General features: G+C 39.5%; 1 protein-coding gene across 1 annotated transcript in view; it reads left to right on the top strand.

The window, feature by feature from the left end:
- The window catches only part of COG5 (component of oligomeric golgi complex 5), a 363,081-nt gene that overhangs the window by 322,791 nt on the left and 17,936 nt on the right, over positions 1–22,354 (top strand). The window contains exons 18-19 of the mRNA XM_031665852.1: positions 9,750–9,987; positions 15,844–15,921. Coding sequence (XP_031521712.1) covers positions 9,750–9,987; positions 15,844–15,921 — 316 coding nt within the window. The remainder of the gene's footprint in view (positions 1–9,749; positions 9,988–15,843; positions 15,922–22,354) is intronic.

Consider the following 22,354-nt stretch of genomic DNA (forward strand, 5'->3'; position numbering starts at 1 on the left):
GGGGATTTGTTGTACATATTATTTCATCACCCAGGTGTTAAGCCCAGTACCCTGTCATTATTGTTTCTGCTCCTCTCCCTCCCACCCTCCCCCATCAGGTAGACCCCAGTGTCTGTTGTTTCCTTCTTTGTATTCATAAGTTCTCATTATTTAGCTCCCACTTATAAGTGAGAACATATGGTATTTGGTTTTCTGTTCCTGCAATAGGTTGCTGAGAATAATAGCCTGTAGCTCCACCCATGTTCCCGCAAAAAACATGATCTTGTTATTTTTATGGCTGCATAGTATTATATGATGTATATGTTCCACATTTTCTTTATCCATTATGTCATTGATGGGCATTTAGGTTGATTCCACGTCTTTGCTATTGTGAATAGTGCTGCAGTGAACATTCGCATGCATATGTTTTTATGGTAGAATGATTTATATTCCTCTGGATATATACCCAGTAATGGGATTGCTGCTCAAATGGTAGTTCTGCTTTTAGCCCTTTGTGGAATCACCATACTGCTTTCCACAATGGTTGAACTAATTTACACTCCCACCAACAGTGTATAAGTGTTCCCTTTTCTCTGCAACCTCGCCAGCATCTGTTATTTTTTTTGCCTTTTTAATGATAACCATTCTGACTGGTGTGAAATGGTATCTCATTGCGGTTTTGATTTTTTTCTTTTTTTTTTTGAGTCGGAGTCTCACTCTGTCACCCAGGCTGGAGTGCAGTGGTGGGATCTCGACTCACTGCAAGCTCCACCTCCCGGGTTCACACCATTCTCCCGACTCAGCCTCCCCAGTAGCTGGGACTACAGGCGCCCGCCACCACACCCGGCTAATTTTTGTGTTTTTAGTAGAGACGGAGTTTCACCTTGTTAGCCAGGATGATCTCGATCTCCTGACCTCGTGATCCACCCGCCTCGGCCTCCCAAAGTGCTGGGATTACAGGCGTGAGCCACGGTGCCTGGCCTTGATTTGCATTTCTCTAATGATCAGTGGTGTTGAGTATTTTTTCATGTGATTGCTGGCTGCATGTATGTCTTCTTTTGAGAAGTGTCTGTTCATGTCTTTTGCACACTTTTTAATGGGGTTGTTTTCTTTTGTGAATTTAAGTTCCTTATGGATTCTGGATCTTAGACCTTTGTCAGATGCATAGTTTGCAAATATTTTCTTCCATTCTGTAGGTTGTCTGTTTACTCTGTTGATAATTTCTTTTGCTGTGCAGAAGCTCTTAGGTTTAATTAGATCCCACTTAGCAATTTTGGCTTTTATTGCAATTGCTTCTGGAGTCTTTGTCATGAAATCTTTGCCTATTCCTTTGTCCAGGATAGTATTGCCTACGTTGTCTTCCAGGGTTTTTCTAGTTTGGGGTTTTACATGTAAGTCTTTAATCCATCTTGAGTTGATTTTTGTGTACAGTGTAAGGAAGGGGTCCAGTTTCAATCTTCTGTGTATGACTAGCCAGTTAGCCCAGCACCATTTCTTGAATAGGGAAACTTTTCCCCACTGTTTGCTTTTGTCAGCATTATTGAAGAGCAGATGGTCACAGATGTGCAACCTTATTTCTGGGCTTTCTATTCTGTTCCATTGGTCTGTGTGCCTGTTTTTGTACCATTACCATGCTGTTTTGGTTATGGTAGCCTTGTAGTATAGTTTGAAGTCAGGTAACGTGATGTCTCCAGCTTTGTTCCTTTTGCTTAGGATTGCCTTGGCTATTCAGGCTCTTTTTTGGTCCCATATGAATTTTAAAATAACTTGGTTTTAGTTCTGTGAAGAATGTCATTGGTAGTTTGATAGGAATAGCACTGAATCTGAAGATTGCTTTGGGCAGTATAGCCATTATAATGATACTGATTCTTCCTATCCATGAGCATGGGATGTTCTTCCCTTTGTTTGTGTCTTCTCTGATTTCTTTGAGCAGTGTTTTGTAGTTCTTATTGTAGAGATCTTTCACCTCCCTGGTTACATGTATTCCTAGATGTTTTATTCCTTTTTTGGCAATTATGAATGGGATTGCCTTTCTGATTTGGCTTTCAGTTTGGCTGTTGGTGATGCATAGGAATGCTAGTGATTTTCGTACATTGATTTTGTATCCTGAAACTTTGCTGAAGTGTATCAGCTGAAGGAGCTTTTGGGCCAAGACTATGGGGTTTTCTAGATATAGAATCATGTCATCTGCAAACAGAGATAGCTTAACTTCTTCTCTTCCTATTTAGATGTTCTTTATTTCTTCCTCTTGCCTAGTTGCTGTGGCTAGGACCTCCAATACTGTATTGAATAGAAGTGGTGAGAGAGGGCACCCTTGTCTTGTGCCGGTTTTCAAGGAATGCGTCCAGTTTTGGCCCACAGTTGGCTGTGGATTTGTCATGGATGGCTCTTACTATTTTGAGGTATGTTCCTTTGATACCTAATTTATTGAGAATTTTTAACATGAGAAAGTGTTAAATTTTATCAGAAGCCTTTTCTGGGTCTTTTGAGATAATCATGTGGTTTCTGCCTTTAGCTCTGTTTTTGTGATGAATCACATTTATTGATTTGCATATGTTGAACCAGTCTTGTGTCCCGGGGATGCAGCCTACTTGATTGGCCTGAAGTTTTCTTTTTTTGTTGTGTCTCTGCCAAGTTTTGGTATCAAGATGATGCTGGCCTCATAGAATGAGGGTTGGGGAGGAGTCCCTCTTCCTCAATTTTGTGGAATAGTTTCTGTAGGAATGGTACCAGCTCTTTGTACATATGGTAAAATTCGACTGTGAATCCATCAGACCTCAGACTTTTTTTAGTTAGTCAGCAATTCATTACTGATTCAATCTCAGAACTCATTACTAGTCTGTTCAGGGAATCAATTTCTTCCTAGCTCAGTCTTGGGAGGGTGTATGCGTCCAGGAATGTATCCATCTCTTCTAGGTTTTCAACTTTTTGTGTATAGAGGTGTTCATAGTAGTTTCCATTTTTTTTTTTCCTATAGAGTCAGTAGTAACATTTTCTTCTTCGTTTCTAGTTGTGTTTATTTGATCTTCTCTCTTTTCTTCTTTATTAGTCTAGCTAGTGGCCTATTTTATTAATTTTTTTACAAAAAACCCACTCCTGGATTCATTGATCTTCTGAATGGTTTTCATGTCTCTGTTTTCCTCAGTTCAGCTCTGATTTCTGTTACGTCTCATCTTCTGCTAACTTTGTGGTTGATTTGTTCATGCTTTTCTAATTCTTTAAGTTGTAAAGTTAGGTTGTTAATTTGAGATTTTTTGGCTTTTTGATGTCAGCATTTAGTGCTATGAATTTCCCTCTTAACACTGCCTTAGCTGTGTCCCAGAGATTGTGATATGTTGTATCATTGTTCTCGTTATTTTCAAAGAACTTTTTTTTTTTTTTTTTGAGGTGGAGTCTTGCTGTGTCACCCAGGCTGGAGTGCAGTGGCGTGATCTTGGCTGACTGCTGCCTCCACCTCCTGGGTTCAAGCGATTCTCCTGCCTCAGCCTCCTGAGTAGCTGGGATTATAGGCCCACACTACCCCTACGCCCAGCTAATCTTTGTATTTTTTTTAGTAGAGACAGGGTTTCACCATGTTGGCCAGGCTGGTCTCCAACTCCTAACCTCAAGTGATCTACGTGCCTCAGCCTCCCTAAGTGCTGGGATTACAGGCATGAGCCATCACGCCCAGCCCAAAGAACTTCTTGACTTCTGCCTAAATTTCATGTATTTACCCAAAAGTCATTCAGGAGCAAATTGTTTAATTTCCATGTAATTGCATGGTTTTGAGCGATTTTCGGTCTTGTGTTTTTATGGTACTGTGGTCTGAGAGTGTGTTTGGTATGATTGTGGTTCTTTTACATTTGTTGAAGATTGTTTTATGTCCAGTTATGAGGTCAATATTAGTGGTTGTGGCCAAAGGTCGTTTGCTTGTCTCCTGGGGGCTCCACCCCAGACAGATGCATGTTAGCAATCACTCAGAGCAATCAGCGGAGGTGGGGAGGGTCTAAGCTGTGGGCCTAGCAGGGAGGGTCTGTGCTGTGGGCCCAAGCCAGGGGTTCCCTTGGTGACAAGCAGTGGGGTGAGGGGCAGGGAGACCTGTGGGAGACAGACTGGCTTCCTCTTCTTGGGTTGACTGCAGCTTGTTGGAGGTGTGGATAAGGTACTTAGGGTCTTTGCTCTTTCATTAATCCAAGGGTGACAAGGGCAGTTCCACTGCAGGGGCAGTGGCAAAGAGGCTCTCAGCTGCCGCTGGAGGCTCTGTGCTTGGAGTTGCCGAGTTGCCTCTGGCTTGATAGCTGTGGCTGGGTATGGCTAGAGGCCCAGGCCTGCCTGGTGAAGAGATATTGGAACAGGTACCCATGTAACAGTCTGGCCACTTTTCCGTAGGGCTGCTGCAGTATGCTTGGGGCCCACTCCAGTCCCTAGTAGACTCGCATTTTCCAGTGTTTGGAGTTATCACCGGTGAAAGCACTTCTCTAGGCAGTGGGGTTTCCCCTGGCTCTGTATTGCTCCCAGGTGGGCTGTTGTCCTGTTTTGCTTTTCTTCATTCTCTGTCGGTCAGGTTGTTTCCTTGATTGGTCCCTATCCGACTAGGTTTCTGGATGTTTCAGTTGAAGGTGTTGTATTTACTCACCTCTTCTGTTCCCCTCCATGAGAGCCACGTACACTAGCTGCTTCTAATCGGCCATATTGGCTTCTCCCACATGGGAAACACGGGAAATGTCAAAAGATCAATCTAGGCTGGGCACAGTGGCTTATGCCTGTAATTCCAGCACTTTGGGAGGCTGAGGTGGGCAGACTGCTTGAGCTCAGGAGTTGGGGACCAGCCTAGGCAACATGGTGAAACCCTGTCTCTACAAAAAATACAAAAATGAGCTGGATGTGGTGGTGTGCATCCGTAGTTCCAGCTATTTGGGGAGCTAAGGCAAGGGGATGGTTTCAGCCTGAAGGAATTGAGGCTGCAGTGAGCTGTGATCATGCTATTGCACTCCAGCCTAAATGACAATGTGAGACCCTTTCTCAGAAAAGGAAAGACCAGTCTCTATTTTTAAAAATATGTGAAGCACAGAACAGTAAAGTGAATTCTACCAAAAAAATACTGTATTTGGAACTCACTATGACATAGGACTATATAACTTCTGATTACCAATATTTAAGAGGAAATGGTTTTTGTTCAAAAGTGATCTGAACTGTCCCAGTTAGATCAATCATGAATGCCTCTCAGAAGGGAACCAAAACAAGCTGATTTTTGAAGGCTTATTCTATAATAACAGTGGTCACATACTTTTAATGTAATTGGTGAGCTGCAACTAGTGCCTACAGATAACACATTAGACATTAATAGCTGAAAGTTAGTTCCCAAATAGGTATGTTTTTACTAATTTGCTTAAATACTAGTGAGCCAAACTGTTTCTTCAACTGATAGGTTGCCATGAGTATGAAGCATTATTTTAAGGTGCCTAACATTGTCCTTGTTTTTTTTTCCCAGTTGCTTTGGTGACTTCATTTTGGTTCAGTGTATACAACAGTCAATTGAGATTCATGTATACAGCAGTCAGTTGAGATTCCAGTGAAAATTATTCTCCATCTATAGCAGTACAGGCGTATGGAGCACTGCTGCTTTTATTTAAGTTATTGCCCCCATGGCAATAATTTTCCTACTTTGTAGAATCTTGTGATTAGTAATTCTGTAATGTCATGTCGTTTCATATGTAAATGGCTTATGTGAAATATGCGGTGGAGTTGGATTAGTCAAGAAGCAGGAATTGCCTTTATTTTAGGGCCAGCTCCCAGGGATAAAAAACAATAGTGAAAACCTGACCCTTCAAGCCCTCCATACCTATTCCTATGTAAAAGCAATAAATAAAGTTTACCTTCAAGTCCAACTTATATGTAGTAGGGTTATAGACTCCCCTGCTATTTAAAGAGTAATTATGGGCTGGGCATGGTGGCTCACGACTATAATCCCAGCACTTTCAGAGGCGGAGGCAGGCAGATCACTTGAAGTCAGGAGTTCGAGACCAGCCTGGCCAACATGGTGAAACCCCGTCTCTACTAAAAATACAAAAATTAGCCCGGTGTGGTGGCAGGCAGCTGTAATCCAAGCTACTCAGGAGACTGAGCCAGGAGAATCGCTTGAACCCTGGAGGCGGAGGTTGCAGTGAGCTGAGATCGAGCCGCTGCATTCCATCCAGCCTGAGCGACAAAGTGAGATCCTGTCTCAAATAAATTAAATAAATAAATAAGTAAGTAAAGGGTAATCATCAACATGGTTTCTTGGTATTTGAAATTCATTTAAAAAGACTGATGTGTTTCTTTCCAAATTAAAGTTTAAAATGTAAATGTCTGATTGACATAGAACATTGATTAAAATTGTTGCAGTCAATGTAAAGTGACTCATATCTGATTTCAGTTTGAGTAGGGAAGGGAAGGCAGTGAAAGAAGAACTCTACATCATTGAAGTGATAGATGAGCCCCTTTGTGGAAGGGAGAGCACTCACACAAAAGATAATGGCATGAAGATTACCATTCACTTCTCAGTTATGCATATGTTTAATTATTCTATTTATATATATTTGGCCACAAACCAAGTCTGAACAAATTAAAGAGAGCTGAAATTAAATATCTTTTCTAATCACAATGGTATGAAACTAGACATCATTAATAGGAGAAATCTTGGAAATTTCGCAAATATGTGAAACTTAACCAACATGGTCCTGAACAACCAATGGATCAAAGGAGAAATCAAAAATATCTTGGGACAAATGAAAATGGAAACAAAATGCATTTTGTTTAAACAAGGAAGTAAAAGATCTATACAATGAAAACTATAAAACATTAATGAAACATTAATGAAAGAAACAAAGACACAAATAAATGGAAAGATATTCCGTGTTCATGAATTGAAAGAATATCATTAAAAGGTCCACACTACCCAAACCAGCCTTCAGATTTAATGCAATCTCTACCAAAATTCCAATGTCATTTTTCACAGAAATAGAAAAAAAAATCCTAAAATTCATATGGAACTACCAAAATCTCTGAATAGCCAAGGCAATCTTGAGCAAAAATAAAGCTAGAGGTATCACACTACCTAATTTTAAACTATATTACAGAGCTACATGATGATTAAAATGGCATGGTGCACTGGCATTGACCAATGAAACAGAACAGAGAGCCCAGAAATGAGCTCACACATTTACAGTCAATTGATTTTCGACAGAGATGCCAGGAACACATAGTGGAATAAGGACAGTTCCTTCAATAAATATGTATTAGTAAAACTGGATATCCACATGCAGAGAATGAAATTGGACCTTTATCTCACACCATATGTGAAAATCAAATTAAAATAGATTTAAAACTTAAATGTAACACCTGAAACTAAAACAAATTAAAGAAAACAGGAAAATCTGAGGAATAACTTTTTTGGATTTCATCCCAAGAGCTCAGACTACAAAGCAAAAATAGACAAATGTGATTACATTTATCTAAAAAGCTTCTGAACAGCAAAGAAAACAAGAGTGGAGTGACAACCTCTGGATTGGGGAAAATATTTACAAGCCATACGTCTGATACGGGGATTAACATCCAAAATATATAAGGAACTCAAATCAATAACAAGAAAACAACCTGATTTAAACATAGGCAAAGGACCTGGATAGACATTTCTGAAAAGAAGACATACAAATGACCAACAGATATGTGAAAAAATATTCAACATCACTATACGTCAGGGGAATGCAAATTAAAACCACAATGAGATTTCACCTCACACCTGTCAGAATGACTTATCAAAAAGATGAAATATACCGAGTGTGAAAGACGATGTACAGAAAAGGGAACCCTTGTATACTGTGGTTGGAATGTAAATTAGACAGCTATTATGGAAAACTGTATGAATATTTCTCAAAAACCTAAAAATAGAACTACCACATGATCCAGCAGTCCCACTTCTGGGTACATAACCTAAGAACTTGAAATCAGTATGTCAAAAAGATATATGCACTTCCATGTTCGTTGCAGCATTACTTACAAAAATAGCCAAGTTATGGAATCAATCTAAATGTCCACCAACATTTAGACTGGCAGATGGATAAGGAAAATATGGTACACATACACAATGGAATACCATCCAGCCTTCAGAAAGACAGGAATTCTGTTAATTGCAACAACATAGATGAACCTAGAGAACATTATGCTAAGTGAAGTAAGCCAGACACAGAAAGACAAATACCACATGACCTCACATATCTGTTGTCTAAAACAATCGAACGCATAGAAACAGAGTAGAATGGTAGTTAGCAGCAGCTACGGGGTGGAGGGAATAGAGAGATGTTGGTCAAAGGGTACAAAGTTGCGGTTAGGAGGAATAAATGATAAGTATTTAAGGTGATGGGTATGCTGATTACCTTGATTCAGTCATTCCACACTGTATACATAAAACATTACTGTGTATCCCCTTATTATATATTGTTGTAATTCATCAAAAGTAAACATTAAAAAATGAAACAGATTGGCACCATTTTCGGGGAGGGAGACTTCTTTTATTTGTTTGTTTTTGCAGCCTGGCCTTGTGGAGTGACAAACCTAGAGTAAAGCTAGGCTATGCAGTTGTCTGAATCTGGCAAAACCAAACTCCACACGAAGATGGCCATCATTTACTAAGGCTCCCCTGTACCCAAGCGCCACTCCACCATGTGATGATACTGCAAACAAAAATGTTCCACCATGCACCCTTTGGCAGCCTTTCTGTTGTTGGCACAGTCTTATACTTGTATGCAATCCCTTCCTGCTGGAACACAGGCCTGCTTTTTCTATCTCTATCTGCTTCTGGAAGTGACGGACCTCTGGTTAGCATCCTATTTATAGCAACAACTGCTGTATTTGAAGATAATTAAGTTCAACTCATTCTCTTGCTCTAAGCATTTTAGTCATATCTGTTGTTCTTCTATACACTATCACCAATATCTCTACGTCATTCTCAGAATATGGAAACACTTAACTTGCTTTTTGAAAAAGATTCAGCATGATGTAGCCAGTGATCTCATTTATTAGAAAATATCAGGTGTTAGCTAGTTTTGGCATATCTCTTTCCTATAAATATTTCACATTCCTTTAATATATTCTTTAAAGAGCAATTATAAACATTTATAAATTATAAATAGTATTTCGTGGAGCATCAGCTGGTATCATTTGTTGATCCAAATTAAAGTCTTTCCAAACCTCATCATCTGGAGGAAAAATTGCATACCATGTGTACTGTTACATAACCATTTCCACAGTCAGAATTCTGTTGGACTGATCTGATTAAATAGCACAAGTGCAGAGAGATCTTTGCCAAGAATTTGTATAGGAAAAGCAGCATTTTCTGCCATTGCAAAGTATAAAATGCTATTTCAGGATCCATTATTGATGCATTCATTTACCAGGCAAAACATGTGAGTGGATGGAGAGTTGAGAGACTGGGAGGGACCTTGAGAGGCCAGAGAGTAGAACTTGTATGATTCATCCAAGACAGATGGTTGTCTATTTCATTCTCAATAATCTTTAGGTAAATGGATTCTAAAATTCCTTCAGTAATCCTCCTGGCATCTGAATCACTTTTTAAAATGTAATTTTTAAACATTGTTTTCTGCTAACACTTATCAAAAAATAATGTCTTTTATACCATTAAGGGGAAAAATTACAAAGGATTGAAATAGCAGCATTGGTGGGGAGAGGGGTACAAAATCAAAGAGTGTAATTTAGTGCATCAGTGTTGAAAAGGGCTGCTTTTTCTTTTACAGGTCATTATCCAGCTCAGGAAAACCTGATGTTCCTTGTTCTCTGTACATGAAGGAGCTACAAGGCTTCATTGCCAGAGTTATGAGTGACTATTTTAAACACTTCGAATGCTTGGATTTTGTCTTTGACAACACCGAGGCTATTGCCCAAAGAGCAATTGAACTTTTTATCCGCCATGCCAGTCTCATAAGACCTCTTGGTGAAGGTGGGAAAATGCGACTTGCTGCTGATTTTGCACAGGTACATTGATGAATTACTACAAAAGAAAAAATGTTTTGGCCTATTATCCGTTAAATGAATTAATTATCTATTAAATGAAATATTAACATTTCATTTAATGAATGAATTAAATGAAATTTAATACCTATTAAATGAAAGACTGTTTTCATCAGTGTTTTTAAAGAGTTGCAGCACAAAGAAAAGTAAGCCCACTTAAGCATAAATGGTTAAAAAAAAAAAAAGGAGAAGTTTAAAGATACTTTTATACCAGGTATATTTTTCTTTGTATTTAACAAAATAATTATCCCTCTCTTTGGTATTTCAAGGTTAAGGTGAAATAACTCATTCCACAGGAAAGCAGCACTTCCCATTTTTACTTAATATGGGATTTTCTCACTATTTTACTGTCACAATAGGTCAAATCTTGCTGGCCAATAATGTAGGCAATGAAATCATATTTCTAACAGTGAAAAGAGACCGCTTGTTGCCCTGTCACTGTTCCAAGGCAGTTTTCCCATTCATTTAAATGCACAGTAGGCCAGGTAGACAGAGTCTGATTATTTGTTCTCTCTCTATCAGGTAGAGTACAGTTCTTCTCTGTGGCTAGCCTTGAAATGATTTCAAGCTATCTGATGTGTGTGAGAGATAGAATGACATTAAAATAGCAAAACATTATCAGCACTTATAGAAAGCATTTTCTTTGTCCGTTAGATAGATTTTTAAAGCCTTTCAGTAGTATCAGAGGCAATGAAGAAAAACCCCAAATACGCTTTCATTAAAAGATTCAGAAACAAAGATGATTGTTATTTTTGTATAGCATACCAAGGGTAAAATCTTTTATTTTATTTTATTTATTTTTTTTTTTTTTAGACGGAGTCTTGCTCTGTCACCCAGGTTGGAGTGCAGTGGCACGATCTCGGCTCACTGCAACCTCCGCCTCCTGGGTTCAAGTGATTACTGTGCCTCAGCCTCCTCAGTAGCTGGAACTACAGGCATGCGCCACCACGCCTGGGTAATTTTTGTATTTTTAGTACCGACAGGGTTTAACCATATTGGCCAAGCTGGTCTCAAACCCCTGACCTCGTGATCCACCCGCCTCGGCCTCCCAAGTGTTGGGATTACAGATGTGAGCCACCACGCCCAGCCGGGTAAAATCATTTTTAAGCCTTTCAAAGCTATTAGCTTTACTAGTCTAAATAGTTACTGAAATGAATTCTTCATAGCAGTTTGCCAGATCCTCCCTGCTTATAAAGATAAATGTTAATGTCAATATTTATTCTTGTGTGTATCTGGGAGTGTGTCTTGCTTCATTATTTCTGCATGGAGGAAAGGACTTGGACAGACTGCTTGCATCAGGTCAGTGGTTGTCAGGTGCTCACGCAGACTTGATACACTTTCAAAAAAGGAACAGGTAACACAAACCTAAACTTTCAAGAGCCTGGTTCATTGCAAATTAACTGATGCAGCAGTTAGTCATTTTCATTTCCAGATAACATTTCTTGGGCCATTAGACCATAGAAATGAGCCTTCATTTGGAGAATATGCTTGTAGTAGCCACAGCATAAAAACAGAAATTAAATGTTACCGTTAATATGGCTCTTTTTACCTTTTACATTTTATGAACTTCATTCTTAGGCACCCGTACATTTTACTTTGTTTTACAGATACACTTAGCTTAAAGAAAATTATTTGTCAATAGTGTCTTATTTGTCCCTTACTGGAGTTTCAGATTACTTGTTAAAAATCTGGTGACGTATTAGAACCTCCTCTTATTTGTTTAAAAAAAAAAAGTGTAAACTATACTCAGATGGTCTCTGTTCTCCTCTTCCGCTTTCCTCCTTAATTTTGTTTTTCTTTTTGTTTCATCTTCTTTCCCTGGTCTCTCTCCCCTACCAGCTTATTTGCATTCTGCTCCAGCTGGTTCTTGAGTCACTTTCCTGGAGGCAGCACTTCAAGTCCAATTAGAGTGGCAGCCGAGCAGGAGATGGCCAAAACGAGAGTGCTGTAGGAGAGAGGCTTGTTTTTGTTTTTTTATTTTAATATGTTCCCTTATGGGTCTTGAAAGATGGAAAGTATTGTCCTTTAACCCTTGCTGCTGCGGCTAACAGCTACTCAAAATGCATAGCATCCAGTGGCAGGGGTGAGCTTCCACCTTCCAAAACGCTGCATTATTCAAAATGTTATTTGGCATCGTTTTTTCTTAAGACATGTTGTTCAATAAGCCAAACTTTTCTGGGTCCCTTCCCTTAAGGTAAATTAAACCCATCAGTCATTATTACTAACGTATGCTCAAAAGCCTCTGTTTTCTGTTCTTTAAATATAGAAGAAGCATTAAAACACACAGCATTTACTCAGTGTTAAGCCCTGCAGTGACATTAGGTTGCGGCAGGCAGTGTGGTATTGAAAAGCAGATTCCTTTGGTCACCCCTGTACAGTGTGTCCCAGTTTCAAAACATCCTGGCACTCACCTTGGGGATGGCTCCAGTCCTATGGATCATGGGTACAGCAAAGACAGGCGGAGGCACTATCATAATTAATCAGATCTGTGATCAGTATCTGGCAAATACTGTTCTACTGTTATGTCATGATCTCCCCCACCCACTTTTTAAATTAAAACTTGAATTTCAAGGTTTTACTTCATTTGGTTTGGTTTCTTGCCACAGTTGCAATTATGTGTTGTACCTCAGCTTTCAGTATCACATTTGGTTGGAAGTGTTTTTCCGGGGTCAGTCAAAACGTTTAAATAGCATTACCCTAACATTTATATTCATGACAGGCATCAACTGGGGACTAGAGGGCTTTTCAACTGCCTTATTCTTGAAAGTTCTATCAATTCATATTCAAAATTAAAGCCATTGAGGTCACTGAAATAAAAAATACACAAATATTCCATGGGTTTAAAAACTGTTCTTATGATAAAAGTGCCTGCAATTCTAGTGTAAATAACAAAAAGAGAAAGCTCAAGAAGGGACCTGTAGACCAGGTTTGGGAATACTGGTTATTTGCCATAAAGTCCAATTGCAAAGACAGATAATGACGTATTTTAAGGATTTCTTTAAGAATCCTAACTTCTCCTCACTGGCACCAGTGCAGGAAAGAGAAAGTAGTTGCAGGGTGCCATCTGGAGGGATCATGGTGAGGGAAGTACCTGACATCCAGCCCCCTTAGGAATCCAGGTCATGGGCATGAGGTGGTTTCCTACAGGTAATTAATTCCCTGCTGTGCCCACATGGTCTCAGTGCCCACGCTGATCACACAGCAGTTTTGAAATCACTAAGCCTGTCCACAACACTGGGGTTCTGCTGATTCTGAATCTCTTGGGGTCTTGTCCACAGTGTCCTCTGAAGCACATACTCCCCCTCCACCCCTAAGTTTATTTTCTTACCTGAAGGAAAGAGTGGCTGTTGAAGTTGGTATTAAATTATTTAGTGGTACTTCTAGCAGTCTCTATTTATAGGTCTTCTGGTGCCCTTTAAGTATACGTTTATATCTATTTCACTTTGTGCCTAAAAATATTAATTTAGAAAAGAAAACAAGATAATCAAAATTCTAATTTTTGTTCTAATTCCTATTGCCTTTTCTTCTCCTGAGCAGTGTCAGGGCAGGAGTGCCCTAGGAGTATCCAAAGAAGCCCTGTGGTTAACCAAATGTCTGTGGTAGGGAAGGAACAGCTATGTAATTAGTTCACCGTGCCTGCAGCTGACCGCTCATTGTCTCCAAACGGGGGCTGGAGAGAAGCAGTTGCACATGCCACTTTTGTATCCACTGCTAATGGCAGAGTCACCTCCTCTTAACTGAACACTCTTGCCCTTTAAAACGTGGCCTTTATTGTTTAATGGAATTCTGGAAGAAGAAAACGATTTACAATATCCTAGAGGTCCTTTATGGATAAAAAATTTATTTTAAACATTTAACATTTTGAAATTGTCCTATGGCATAGAAATCTTTTACATAATCATACATTTTACAGCAATTCGAGGTCATATTTTCTCATATCATAACTTTTTCCTAGCCATTTATTTGTTTTAACATTTGGTCCTGCTCAAGTGCTAAGGCAAAGGTTGTCTTTGAAGACAGTGATTCCACTAGAGTAGTTGAGAAATTGACAAAAACAGTTCATGAAAAATATAGTTTCAGTATGTAAGAAACCATTATATATAAAAAGTTAGGTATTTGAATAGAATTATATCAAAGATACAATGATAATCACATTTTTCCTTTGTGCTCAGTGTAAAGTAAGTGACACATATGGAAAGAAACCAGAAATTCCTACCCAGTGAAGAAATGAAACAGGTTCCAAAGAACAGCCTATCACCTACTATCTTTTGAGTTGGGCACACTGGCTTACAACTGTTCTGTTTTGCATTGTTGGCAAGAATCCTTTTTCTTCCTTAAATTTTTATTTTTATATTTATTTATGATTCTTCATTTTATAGAGTTTCCCAACCATGTAAGGTTTCCTTCTAGGACATACAGTATGCAATCCATGTCTTTAGTATGTTACAAGAGAAATTAACCTGGTTACTATTCATCCTCAAGACCATCCCAAGGAAGCTGCCTCCAACTCTCTCTTGACACTAAGGTCATAAGTTTGACGTAGCATTTATCATTTTGCTTAATAACAATCATCATGTGTGTATGTATACATGTTTATATATGTTTATGTAGACATATACACAAATACTTTTGATTTTGTTAATAATCATATTGTTTGAATAAATAAATATCTCCTTCTTCATTAAATTTGAGAATTTAGTGATACCAAGACAGTCTAATCATCTAATTATCTTATCCCCATACCTAGCTTGTACCTAGCACTAAGGCAGTCAAAGTGTCTCTCAAATGAATGATCGATTGGGTCTCTATAGTGTACCCATGGCAAGGAGAATTTAAGCAATTTTTTGTAAGGGTGGCCAGCAGGACAGAAGCCTTACATCATATGTGCTTCTTGAAGAAAGGTGCTGTACTACCAGGGAGCAGCCTATTCTCAACCATTTTCTAAATCATTCTTTACCAGAATGCTATTTATAGCAAGAGTGGAGAAGCAGTCTATCACCTGAGTAGCATATATGTGAAAAGTTTGCATATGCACTTGGTAGAAAAGAACAGGTAGCCTAATTAATGACAAGCAGAATTTCCAGTCAAAGGAGGAAAATAAAGAGAAGTGAAACTTCTCCAGTTAGGTAGCATATTAATTTATTAGTAATTGAAAAGAGAAAAATTTTTAAACAGTGATAATAATTGCTAACAATTAACAGCACTTTTTATATGCTCTGCACATAAAGCTTTGTGGAATTATCTTTTAATTTGCATTATTCTGTTAAGTAGATACTATTATCTCCATTTTATAGATGAGAGACCTGAGACTTAAAGAGGTTAAATAACTTGTCCAGGGTCACAAACTAGTAACTAGTATCAGCATTTGCAATGCTGGTATAGATGTGCTACTAAAAGCTCCAGAGTTAGTCCTTTTAATTACTTGAGCCACACTAACTGATAAAAATTGTCATCGTTTATATTGAATGTAAAAAGACTTGTAATGCCTGAAGTATAGGCATGCAGTCTTGAAAATTTTCCTTTTCCTTATTTTTCAATGGATAAATGATCTAAACTTTTTCCTTTTATATAACAAAAATGGTTTTTTTTTTTTTATTTTCATGAAGGAATTGTCTCATCTTGGGCCCTCTCTTAGTAAATAAATGCAAAAATTATGTAAGTGCTTGCCTTTTAATAAATTTAGTTGGCTTTCACAACTTGCCTTACGGTCCAGATAAAATTAGGTTTACTGCAAGCTATAACTTTCTGTGATCCAGTTCTGTCCCATATTCCCCTAATGATTCCAACATTAAAACAATGGAGTATCTTTTAATATTTCAGATGGAGTTGGCTGTGGGTCCATTCTGTAGACGAGTATCTGATTTAGGAAAGTCCTATCGAATGCTAAGATCATTCAGGTAAGACCGAATTCTTTGTTCATACATTCATATCCTCCAGGCAAATAAATCCTTTCTTTCTGTGCGGGTCGAACGTCATAAAATTGCCAGTATTCAACCATTTTTTATCTACAACAATGGCAGTTTCATGATTTCATCTTAGAAAGTATTCAAATCGGAAACCCACATAGAAATTTATGCAATGACTAATAAATTAGAGGGTATGTGTATTTTCTTAGTCACAGTTCACAAGATTAAGCTGGTAAATTATGCTTTTAAGAAAAGAGGATTTTTTTTTTTTATTTTTAGCTTCTCATTCTTACAGAAGGGTAATACTAGGCAATTCATAATTATATAGACATCTTTTTCTGAAATGTTCATTTGTTCATTTATCATTTTTAACCCAGTCTACTTCTAGCAGGTCATAAGTTACATTCCAGTATATGGATATGATAAAAACTTTTGAATGAAGTATTAAAAGAATCAAGTTCATGACCGAGCACAGTGGCTCATGCCTGTAATCCCAGCACTTTGGGAGGCTGAGGCGGGCGGATCACCAAAGGTCAGGAGATCGAGACCATCCTGGCCAACATGGTGAAACTCTGTCTCCACTAAAAATACAAAAATTAGCTGGATGTGGTGGTGCACGACTGTAGTTCCAGCTACTGGGGAGACTGAGGCAGGAGAATCGCTTGAACCCGGGAGTCGGAGGTTGCAGTGAGCCGAGATCACGCCAGTGCACCCCAGCCTGGCAACAGAGCGAGACTCTGTCTCCAAAAAAAACAAAAAAACAGAAGAATCTAGTTCAATGATGAAGTGCAGAGAACGACTATAAATGTAATAGGTAACTTAGCCTAATGCAGTAGAGCACAAAATTTCGTATTAGGTGGAGAAATCACTTTACAAATATACACAAGAGTTGATTCATATTCATGATCTAACAGAATACCAGTATAATAGAAAGAAAAGTCCTTGTCAGTACTGAACACTTAGATTTTTTTCAACTCAGATTTTAAGAAACATTTAATAACATTGAATAATGACTGGGGTCTTTACTAGCTGATTTTTAAAAGATAAGGAGATGTTATTCATATGGCTGTTTATTCAATAAACCAGAACTTTGTAAGTTTTTTACATCATAGCACACACAGAGGAAGATATTTTCTTTTGTTTTTTTTTTTTTGAGGCGGAGTCTCGCTCTGTCGCCCCCAGGCTGGAGTGCAGTGGCGCGATCTCGGCTCACTGCAAGCTCCGCCTCCCGGGTTTACGCCATTCTCCTGCCTCAGCCTCCCGAGTAGCTGGGACTACAGGCGCCGCCACTACGCCCGGCTATTTTTTTGTATTTTTAGTAGAGACGGGGTTTCACTGTGTTAGCCAGGATGGTCTCGATCTCCTGACCTCGTGATCCGCCCGTCTCGGCCTCCCAAAGTGCTGGGATTACAGGCTTGAGCCACCGCGCCTGGCCGATATTTTCTTTTGTTTTGTTTTTTGAGATGGAGTCTTGCTCTGTCACCAGGCTGGAGTGCAGTGGCACGATCTCGGCTCACTGCAACCTCCACCTCCCGGGTTCAAGCAATTCTCCTGTCTCTGCCTCCTGAGTAGCAGGGATTACAGGAACACACCGCCACACCCAGCTAATTTTTGTATTTTTAGTATAGACGGAGTTTCCTCATGTTGGCCATCAGGATGGTCTCGATCTCCTGACCTCATGATCCATCTGCCTCTGCCTCCTAAAGTGCTGGGATTACAGGCGTGAGCCACTGCGTCTGGCCGAAGAAGATATTTTCATTTAAAAAGGTGGCCAACCTTGAGAGCTGAGGGGATCAACATAGTATTTTGTGACCATAGCATACCAGATGGGAGACCTTTATATAAACTGTCCATAATATCCAAGAGCATAATGGTTGAAGATTTCTCTATAAGAATAAGATAACAGAGTACAGGTATGCAGCTTTCTAAAAACCAACTCAGTACTGGAAACTCGAGGATCAATAAACAGTATGTCCTTTAAATGATCACTTTGCTCTCTTATGTCATCTAACTTTGGTAGTAGAAACTTCTGGTGGAGTATAAGAAATATAAGAATCCAATACTGTTGATTGAGAGGGGAGCTTTATATTTTACCTCAACAGTTTGTAATTAGCACAGGCCTTTTTTTTTTTTTTTTTTTTTTTTTTTTTTTTTTTTTTTAAATGGCAACACAAGAGTCAGGATTTTATTTTTTCTCAAATGAAAGATCACTGCCCATCTGTACAGATATGGGTTTTAGGAAAACTTAAAGTGAGTTCGCAAATGCTTTCAGATACCTTCTTTGAATCAGCTCAGATCTTTTTAAAACTGTTTAAGTATTTTGTTGAAGCTATAGAGTTCTGCACTACCAAACATGGGCGAGTTGAAGGATGATGAGGTACTGAGGTTGCCAATCCATTGGTCATCTGTCTGTACCATAACTTTACTAAAACCCCCGTACAGTCATTTACTCTGAGTAAGATGGTGACACAGCAATCCTAGCTGGGTAATAAAATGTTGCCCTGGCTGGCTGAGTCAGTTAACATACTGGAGGATATTAACCATCTAGTTATTGAAAAAGGTATGAGAAAAGCTGTGATTTGGCATTGCTGTATGAAGATTTGGCTTTTTTTTTTTTTTTTTTTTTGAGACAGGGTGCCACTCTGTCACCCAGGCTAGAGTGCAGTGGTGCGATCTCCATCTCAGCTTACTGCAACCTCCACCTTCCATGCCCAAGTGATCATCCCACCTCAGCCTCCTGAGTAACTGGGACTACAGGTGTGCACCACCATGCCCAGCTAATTTTTATATTTTTTGTAGAAATGGGGTTTCTACAAAACTAGGAGTTGCCCAGCCTGGTCTTGAATTTCTGAGCTCAATCTATCTGCCCGGCTCAGCCCCCCAAACTGCTGGGATTACAAGTGTGACAGGTATAAGCCACCACACCTGGCCTAGGCTATTATTTTTTATAGCTCCATTCCCATGTTTAGTTGTTTATTGCATGTGCATGTATAAAATAATGCTAATTCAGCCTGGCCAACATGGTGAAACACCATCTCTACCAAAACGTACAAAAATTTGCCAGGCATGGCAGCACACGCCTGTAGTCCCGCTACTTGGGAGGCTGAGGTGGGAGAATCGTTTTAACCCAGGAGGCAGAGGTTGCAGTGAGCTGAGATTGTGCCACTGCACTCCAGCCTGGGCGACAGAGTGAGATCCTGTACCACCCACTGCCCCTGCCAAAAAAAGTAGTGCTAAGTGTCCTGTTTGCTGAGGCAGGATGGCCTTCATGTAAGTACTCTTAAAGTTGTGTCACAGTATGGAGGTAAAAGGTCTGAGGATAAGTTTCGCTTAAGACATCTATTTTAAACCATTTAAGATGGGAATTTTCTGCCAACCCTTTCCAATTCTCATATGAGAAAAAGAATCTCTAAAGGAACTTTAAAGTTTGAGCGACATCTTCTAGTACCTATTTATAGAATCAAGAATCGATTGATCAATGTATAATTTTAATAGTTCTACTTTTATTTATATCTAGCTTCTCATGGAGTAACAGGTTTCAAATTTTTGACCATGACCCACAGTAAAAGATACTTTCTATTGTAATTTGGCATATACTTGCATGCAAACATGTGAACACACTCAAATCTATATACATATACATGGATACCCATACATATGGTTCATGAAACAGTAATTACCGTTACTTCATGTGATAACCTCTAACATTTCTATTTCATTTGATTGTTTTAACTCACTAAATTAGTGTAATGACCCACTCATGGCTTGCATCCAGCAATTTCTCAACTTTCTCACAGGGCCCTTAACTCTTGAACTTTAGTTGCTCTAGTGACAGGGAGCCAGGGTTTTTCCTTTCCACAAACTGAAGATTTATGCCCTTTTCTCTTGTGATTCTGGCATCTCTGAGCTTCCTCCTACAGATGACCCCTTAGCTCCCAAGGCCTCAGGCACATAAGAATAATTGTTTCTTGCCTATGGAGTATCCTTCATAACTTGAGTTAATTGAAAACTTCTAACAGATATTTTTATATATACCAATATATTTCTATAGTTATATTGAATCTACAGAAATCTACTGAATTAATCCTAATTAATTTCTCAGTTGTTTGATGGAACTGATACAACTATTTTATAAAAAGTGTAGGATTAACTGGATCAATAAATCAAATGAAAGTATATTAAGGGGTTCAAATCCAGCCCTGGTCTACAAAGAATGTTTTCAGTCCTGTCAGTTGAGAAGAAGAGAGATGTGAGCATGTGCCGCGGCCTCTGCCCCGCACCATTGTTGGGAAAGCCCTGGCCCTGCCAGCTTCTTTGCAGTTGTCATGTGAAGAGAACTGACTTGAGAAAGCTTACCCATGTGGCGGGTCCTACCATATTCCTTCCTAGAGAGGAGTAAATCAGTACAAAGCCATCTTTATTCTAATAACCTAATTATAGGCCCTCTGTTTTGCCTACCTACAAAATCTTGTTAGAGATCTGTCTCTTCTTCAAAATGAGTCCTGAGCAGTTGCAGTGAAGAGCTTACTCTTATTAATATGTGCACTTCTTCCATCTGTGCTATGGGCTGTGACAAAGAATAGGCATCATCCAGTGACCACGCACACATTAGACCTTGGCACTTGTTCATGGGTCTCCTCACCAAAGACTCTGAATCAAACCAAAACCAGTTGAATGGTAGTCAGTAGGAGATTGCCTGAATAAAATATGCTAAGTTCATAGGATCAAATGTATGCAGATATTAACAGTAATGTTATTAGTTAATATCTGGTAAAATGAAAACTACTCCCTAGTGCATCACTAAATAAAACAGGCGACTAAGCAGTATATAGTATGATCTCTACTTTTTTTGTTTTTATTTTTTTTGAGACGGTGTCTCCCTCTCGTCCCCCAGGTTGGAGTACAATGGCGTGATCTTGGCTCACTACAACCTCCACTTCCTGGATTCAAGTGATTCTCCCGCCTCAGCCTCCCGAGTAGCTGGGATTACAGGCACCCACCACCACGCCCAGCTAATTTTTGTATTTTTAGTAGAGATGGGGTTTCTCCATGTTGACCAGGCCGGTCTCGAACTCCTGACCTCAGGTGATCTGCCTGCCTCGGCCTCCCAATGTGCTGGGATTACAGGCGTGAGCCACCACACCTGGCCGACCTCTACTATGTTTAAAATAATAACATTTACTAGCCTCAGCAACATGGTGAAACACTGTCTTTACAAAAGATAGAAAAATTAGCCAGTTGTGGTGGTGCACACCTGTGGTCCCAGCTACACGGTAGGCTAAGTTGGGAGGATCTGAGCTCAGGGAGATCAAGGCTGCAGTGAGCTGTGATTGGTCATTACACTCCAGCCTGAGTGACAGAGTTAGACCCTGTCCCAAAATATAAAATAAAAGAATAAAAGTATTTGAGTGGAGAATAAAAGACAAAAAGGAAAAACATGAAAATATCTTTGAGTAAGATTGTCACTTTGGGGTTTTTCTTTTAGGGTTTTTATATTTTTTTAAATTTTCTGCCTTATTTTATTTTTGTAGTCAGAAAAGTCAAATACTATTTTTAAATCTCTCTTGCATTGTTTTTCCTACTTAAAAATAACTATGGAGCTAAAAAGTAATAAAAGAAAATGTACTAAAACATTACCCAATAAAGAGCAGGTGTGAGTTGACAAGAAAAACTGGCAACCAAACAGCCAAAAACCAGTAGGTTGCAATAGCCACAGAGGGCCTCAGTTCGAATTAGGGGCAGTGGCTGCAGGGGAGGGTAACGGGCTCAGTTCAGGGGCCCCTTCATAATGGAGGATGACAGTGCCAGCCAGAAAGTTTCAAGTCCAGACCCCACCCAGCGTGTGCACACATGCACACACCCTCACACATACACACACAGGCCTTAGTAGGTGCTCCCTTCCCCCATCATGCAGCCATCTGCCACAGGGCACTTCCTTCTTGATGGTGATATTAGTGGACTATGTATGTAAGCCGGCAAGCTTCTTGCATGTATTTACATTTTACTGTCTACATTATAGTTTCTCGGGCAGCTGGAATCTTTTCATACTCAGTAGAGAATGCTGCCTCTGAAAGCTGTTGACATTAGTGATTTGCCCCTGGGTGATTTGTATTTCTACACAAGACACACATGTCAGAGCCGTAGAGACCCCATCTTTGTCTGCCTCTCTGCAGCATGGCATTATTCCCTAAGTAGTGTTTGTGAGGTTGTTACGTCAGCTCCTCCTGGCCAGAGGCCACGAAGCTGTGACCCTTGACATTGTCAGTATAGATCTTTGTGAGGTGAAGGGCAGAAAAGGGACCAAATGCTCTTCACCAGCTCAGGGGCACAGACCCTGCCTTCAGGCAGGCCTCACCACCTTGGTCCTGAAGGGACAGCTTGTCCCTGATGATGTCCACAGTCTGCTCTGCTGGAAGCTCATTTCC

Source organism: Papio anubis, chromosome 4 (genome assembly GCF_008728515.1).
Source record: "Papio anubis isolate 15944 chromosome 4, Panubis1.0, whole genome shotgun sequence".
In the NCBI taxonomy this organism is placed as follows: Eukaryota; Metazoa; Chordata; class Mammalia; order Primates; family Cercopithecidae; genus Papio; species Papio anubis.